The 6,966-nt window shown below is 38.2% G+C and overlaps 1 protein-coding gene across 2 annotated transcripts in view; it reads right to left on the reverse strand.

Moving 5' to 3' along the window:
* Window positions 1-3,088: 3,088 nt before the first annotated feature.
* Window positions 3,089-6,966, reverse strand: part of SNX12 (sorting nexin 12) — a 30,128-nt gene continuing 26,250 nt past the window's right edge. For both annotated transcript variants that reach the window (XM_023734668.1, XM_023734666.1), the window contains exons 5-6: window positions 4,613-4,758; window positions 3,089-3,132 (exon numbers count right to left, since the gene is read on the reverse strand). In XM_023734668.1, coding sequence (XP_023590436.1) covers window positions 4,714-4,758 — 45 coding nt within the window. In that variant the 3' untranslated portion in view covers window positions 3,089-3,132; window positions 4,613-4,713. The remainder of the gene's footprint in view (window positions 3,133-4,612; window positions 4,759-6,966) is intronic.

Below are 6,966 nucleotides of genomic sequence, written 5' to 3' on the forward strand. Positions count from 1 at the left end.
CTGGATGGCCCAGCTGCCATTACTAAATATTTTGATCAAAGATTCCATAGAAGAATCCTGATCAAAAGGAAGAAAATGCAGAACAGAATTTCAAATTCTCATGGACTCCAGACTTTGTGGAGCCATGGAGACAGGCTAAACCCCTGGAACTATTGCCCTGAGATAATCTTTAAACCTTAAACCAAAAATATCCCCTGAAGTCATCTTAAAACCAAACAATAGTTTAGCTTCACTAGTAAAAAAAAAAGCTCTGCCTTGAGCATTATGCTCTTTTAAGAACTATCTATATGGGATTCAGACTGACAACAGCAACTCGAAAGATTAGATAGGAACCTTAGGTGGCAGTGAGTTTATGTTAATGAGGGAGGAAAAACTCAGAAAATGGGGGTGAGAATGATTGCACAACTCAAAAAACTGTAATGTAATTCGAAGAACGTAATCAAAGTCACTGAATTGTACATGTAAAAACTATTGCATTGGTGTATGTTTTGCTGTGTATATTCTCAATAAGAACAAAATAAATAAAATTTAGAAAAAAAATACAATGAGATACCGCTTCACCTCAAATAGTATGGCTAAGACTTTAAAAAAAATGGAAAACAGCAAACGTTGGCGAGGATGTGGAAAAACTGGAATCCTCATCCATTGCTGGTGAGAATGCAAAATGGTACCACGACTGTGGAAAACAGTTTAGCAGTTCCTCAAAAAGTTAAACATAGAACTACCATATGACCCAACAATTCCACTCCTAGGTATATACCCAAGAGACTTGCAAGCAGTGACACAAACAGACATATGTATGTCAATGTTCACTGCAGTACTATTCACAATACCCAAAACAAATGAAATGTCCATCAACAGATGAATGGGTAAACAAAATGTGGTATATACATGCAAAGGAATACTACTCTGCCATAAAGAGAAGTGAAGTCCTGATACATGCTACAACACAGATGAATCTTGAAAACATTTTGCTGAGTGAAGTACATCATTCACAAAAGGACAAATATTGTATGATCCCACTAACATGAAATATCTAGAATAGGCACATGTATAGAGACCAATGTTTATTAGACGTTATCGGGGGGGAGGGGGGTAAATGAGGATTCAATGCTTAGGGGTCACTGAACTTCTATGAATGGTGACTGAAAAATATGTAAACGGGTAAGGGTGATGGTTGAACAACATGATGAACATAATGTCACTGAACTGTACCTGTAAAGATTGTTAAAATGTCAAATGTTTTGTTGCATATCTATTTACTACAATAAAAAAGAAAAAAACATCTTCAGGCATTACTTGAAGAACTAAAATATTTTACCGATCAAAGGAATGGGTTGAAATAAAAAATATGTAGTAAGACAAGTAAAATGAAGAAAGCACAGGTGCTATGGGAATATATAGGTGCTGTGAGCATACAAGCTGGCTTTCCTACGAAGCCAGCTGGAGGAAAACAGGGAAGGCTTCCCAGAGGCAGTTGGAAGCAAAGCCAAAAATGTATCTTGAAAGATGAGTAGAAATTAGTCAAGCAAAATGTGGGTGGGAAAGGAGAGATGGAGAGGGTATTCTAGGCAGAGGGAATAGCATATGTGAAGGCATGGAGGTATGAAAGAACATAGCTTTCTCTCAGAACTGGAAATAGTTCACCAGGCTTAAAGCACAGAATGTATGTAGGTGAGTAGGTGAGTATAGGACTTGGCTTTTACACTAAAAACAATAATTAAAGCACAGGTTGTTGTTGTTAGGTGCCGTCGAGTTGATTCCAATGGCACCTACAACAGAACGAAACACTACCCGGTCCTGCACCATCCTCACAATCGTTATGTTTACGCCCGTTGCTGCAGCCACTTTGTCAATCCATCTCGTTAAGGGTCTTCTACCTTTTCACTGACCCTCCAAGCATGATGTCCTTCTCCAGGGACTGATCCCTCCTGATAACACGTCCAAAGTATGTGAGACGTAGTCTTGCCATCCTCACTTCTAAGGAGCATTCTGGTCGTACTTCTTCCAACACAGATTTGTTCGTTCTTTTTGGCAGTCCATGGTATATTGAATATTCTTCACCAACACCACAATTCAAAGGTGTCAGTTCTTCTTCAATCTTCCTTATTCATTGTCCAGCTTTCACACGCATATGAGGCAACTGAAAACCCCATGGCTTGGGTCAGGCTCACCTTAGTCTTCAAGGTAACATCTTCTATTTTCAACAATTTAAAGAGGGCTTTTGCAGCAGATTTGCCCAACGCAATGTGTCCTTTGATTTCTTACCTGCTGCTTCCATGAGTTGGTTGTGGATTCAAGTAAAATGAAATCCCTGACAACTTCAATCTTTTCTCCATTTATCATGATGTTGCTTATTGGTCCAGTTGTGAGGATTTTTGTTTTCTTTATGTTGAGGTGTAATCCATACTAAAGGCTGTGGTCTTTGATCTTCATCAGTAAGTGCTTCAAGTCCTCTTCACTTTCAGCAAGCAAGGTTGTGTCATCTGCATATCACAAGTTGTTAATGAGTCTTCCTCCAATCCTGATGCCCCATTCTTCGTATAGTCCAGCTTCTCAGATTATTTGCTCAGCATACAGATTGAATAAGTATGTTCAAAAGATACAACCCTGACACACGCCTTTCCTGACTTTAAACCATGCACTATCTCCTTGTTCTGATCGAGTGACTGCCACTTGATCTATGTACAGGTTCCTCATGAGCACAATTAAGTGTTCTGGAATTCCCATTCTTCCCAACGTTATCCATAATTTGTTATGATCCACACAGTCGAATGCCTTTGCATAGTCAATAAAACGCAGGTAAACATCTTTCTGGTATTCTCTGCTTTCAGCCATGATCCATCTGACATCAGCAATGATATCCCTGCTTCCACGTCCTCTTCAGAACCTGGCTTGAATTTCTGGCAGTTCCCTGTCTATATACTGCTGCAGCCGCTTTTGAATGATCTTCAGCAAAATTTTACTTGCTTGTGATATTAATGATATTGTTCGATAATTTCCACATTTGGTTGGATCACCTTTCTTGGGAATAGCCATAAATATGGATCTCTTCCAGTTAGTTGGCCAGGTAGCTGTCTTCCAAATTTCTTGGCATAGAAGAGTGAGCACTTCCAGTGCTGTATTCATTTGCTGAAACAAAGCACAGGAATCAGCTATAAATTCTGGAAAGATCACTATAGCAGAAAATGGATTGGACAGTAGTTGTGGACACAAAAAGGCCAAACTGGGAGCTACTTCAGTAACCCAGGAGAAAAACGATAAAAGGGGGTGGGTATGGGGGAAGGGGGGACAGGACAAGAACAATAGAGGGTTGTTTAATTTTGGACATTTTAAGTTTGAAAAGGATTTCCAAGTGGAAATAATCAATAGACAGTTGGATTATCCAGTTCTGGAACTTGGGAGAGAAGTCTGATTAGAACTACACATTTTGGGAATCAGGTTACTGAAACCGTGTGAATTCAAGGCTTTTCCCATATCACAAACCTTGTCCTCTCAACTGGCAATTTTCCATCATCATTTAAGTAGATTCAAGTCTCTCCCAACTTCAAGGGGGAAAAAATCATTGCTTAACTCCATCTTGCCATTCTCCACCCTTTCACAAAAAATCTTGAAAATTCTTCAATAAGCTGTATACTTAATGTTCTACTGACCTCCCACTCAGTCTTCTACCCACCCCAAGATGGCTTTAGTTCCCATCGCTCCACTAAAAAAGGCATTGCTAAGGTCACTAAATCTAACAGATGCCTTCCAGTCATCATCTTACTCTGGTCTCTCAGCAGCATTTAATACAGTTAACTACTCCTTCCTTCTGTTAATTTTCTGTCACTTGGCTTTCATGATGCCTCACTTTCCTAGTTATCCTCCTACATCTCTGCTCATTCCTCAGTTTCCTTTGTGAGCTGCTCCTCTTCTACCTCCTACTTCCTCTATAATCAAACCAAAGGCATATAGAATATGACCGAAAAATGATTGTGGAAGTGTTACAAATTCTATTGCAGGTGATCCCACAAGCCTAAGACAAAGATTCTTCTCTCCCCACTATGAATCAATATAAAATGAATAAGCACAGCCTTCTGCTGAAGTGACCCAAGGTGGTAGGATAAATAATGTCCCACCCCAAAGACATCCATGGCATAATTCCTGGAACCTGTGAATATTTTACCTTACATAAAAAAAGGCTCTTTGCAGATATGATTAAGTTAAGGATTTTGAGATGGGAAGATTATCCTGGATTATATAGGTCGCTTCAATGTAATCACAAGGGCCCTTATAAGTGAAGGATGGAGGCAGGAGAGTCAGAGAAAGAGATGTGACAATGGAAGCAGAGGTCACAGTGATGAGACTGCTGGCTTTAAAGATGGAAGGGGGCCACAAGCTAAGGAACACGGGTAGCCTCCAGAAGCTGGAAAAGACAAGGAACAAATTGTCTCCTAGAGCCTCTGCAAGGAACACAGCCCTGCCACCACCTTAAGGACTTCTAACCTCCAAAGGTATAAGATAACAAATTTGTGTTGTTTTAAGTCACTAAATTTGTAGTACTTGGTTACAGCAGCAATAGGAAACTAATACATCCACCTTAAAAGGAAAAAAATGAAAATGCCCCTCTTACCAAGTGCACCATTGAGTGTGCCGACTACTAAGGTCAGAAGACATCATGGACAAGATTTCAGTTGAGGATCCCTGGAGATTCACAGTAATATAATCAAAATCCTAAATCTCCTCCATTCTCTGCTTTGTTCCAAGAGAGACAGTCCTCTGAAAACAAAGAGGAAAATAATATATACATCCCTCACACCATCCACAAAAATAAATCCTAGCTGGATTAAAGATATAAGCAAATACAAGGAAAACACTATACAAGTATGACCTTGGCATATAGAAAACCGACCTTCTTAAGCAAAACACAAAAAGCAAAAGCCAAAAAAAGAAAAAAAAACTGGTAAGTCTGACCTCAAAATTTAAAACTTCTATTCAATAAAAAATACCATATATACAGTTAAAAGGCAGGAGAGAGATTGGGAGAAAATAAATATATAATGAAGGATTAGTCTTATTTTTCGTTAATTATCCTGGATAAGAAACAGACAAATAGAAAATAGATAAAGGATATGAGCAAGCACATCACAGAAAAAATACAAATGGCCAATAAACATAAGAATGGCTGTTCAACTTCCCTAGTAATCAGGGTGCTACAAATAAAGCAATGAGATTCCATTTTCTACCAATCATATTGGCAAAATTTTAAGTTTTATAATATTCAGTGTGGGGAGGATATGGAGAAATGAGACTTCCTATACCCTGTGGAGAAGGGGTAGTATAAACTGGTACAGTCACTTGGAGGGGCATTTGGCAATATCTACTAAAATTAAAAATGCACACAGTTTATGATACCACTTGTAGGTATATGCCTGACAGCAGCTCTTTTCAAAATGTAGTCCACGCAGCCCCATAAAAGCAAGTGGGACTAATGAGGCACAGCAGTCCAGGGACAAGGACTAGAAGGCAGAAGGGGACAGGAAAGCTGGTGATAGGGAACCCAAGGTTGAGTAAGGATAGTGTTGATGTGTTGTGAGGTTGTTAACCATTGTCATAGGGCAACATGTGTACTAACTGTTTAATGAGAAACTATTTTGTTCTGTAAACCTTCATCTAAAGTGAGAATAGCAGCACAACTGGAAGAACATAATCGATGTCACTTAATTGTGCATGTAAAACTCTCTGAAAAGGGATATTTTTGGGTTTTTATATTTTTTCCCAAAAAAAAAAAAAAAAAAGGTCGAGAAGGGAGAGGGTTGACATGTCATGGGGTTGTTAACTAATATCATAAAACAATATGTGTACTACTGTTTCATGAGAAACTATTTGTTCTGTAAACCTTCACCTGAAGTACAATAAAAAAAAATGTAGTCCATGGATCCCTGGGGGTTCCCAAGATCCTTTCAGGGGGTCCATGAAGTCAAAGCTAGTTTCATAATAATACTAAGACATTATTTGCCTTTTTCACTGTGTTAACATTTGCGCTGGTGGTGCAAAAGCAAAGGCAGGAAGAAAAAAAAAACAAAGGTAGGTAAAACTGATAGGGTCTTATGGTGCCTTAATGCACATCAAGGCAGTGGCATCAAACCGTACTAGTAATCATATTTTTTCACCACTATACACTTAAGAATGCTCTTGATGAAGCAGTAAAAATTATTAAATCTCCTTGATTATGTGCCTTTTTAATATTCTGTGTAACAAAACAGGAAGTACAGATAAAGCACTTCTGCTACATACTGAAGTACAATGGTTGTCCTGAGGGAAAGCACTTGTGAGATAGTTTGAGTCATGAGCTGAACTAGCCACTTTTTTTATGAAACACCATTTTTAACAACAGACAAACTATGATTATACAGACTTGGGTATTTGAAAGGCATCTTTTTGAGAGAGGATAAACTGACCCTGTTATTTCCAGAAAAACAACTGAAGTATTTGTTGCCAATGATAAAATCTGAGCTTTCAAGCAAAAATTAGATTTTCTGAAAACTTGTACCTCCACCACAGGCTTGGCAGCTTCCCGATACTGAAAGACTTTTCAGATGAGCACTGGTAATATTAATAAATCTGATTTTTTTGACACTGTATAATGAACTATGCCAACATTTGAAAGGTCTGCAGAACTCAGTGAGAGAGCCAATATTATCCAAATTACCCATACATGATGCTACAAAATCATGCTTGGATTAAAATAAATCTATCCAAAGTGCAAGGTAGACAAATGGATTTTAATGTAACAAAGTATGAAAAGTTGATTTATATGATTGATATAGTTTCAGAAACCACATTAAAACTAATCAATAAAAGAAATGAAAAAAAAATCCACAAACAAAAGTAACTGAGCACAAGAGAGTAAGAAGAACAAAGAAAACTTCAGCACCACAAAAAAAAGCACTACAAAATGACAGCAACAAACTCACATCTATCAAT

Source organism: Trichechus manatus, unplaced genomic scaffold, assembly GCF_000243295.1.
Source record: "Trichechus manatus latirostris isolate Lorelei unplaced genomic scaffold, TriManLat1.0 scaffold00070, whole genome shotgun sequence".
Taxonomy (NCBI): Eukaryota; Metazoa; Chordata; class Mammalia; order Sirenia; family Trichechidae; genus Trichechus; species Trichechus manatus.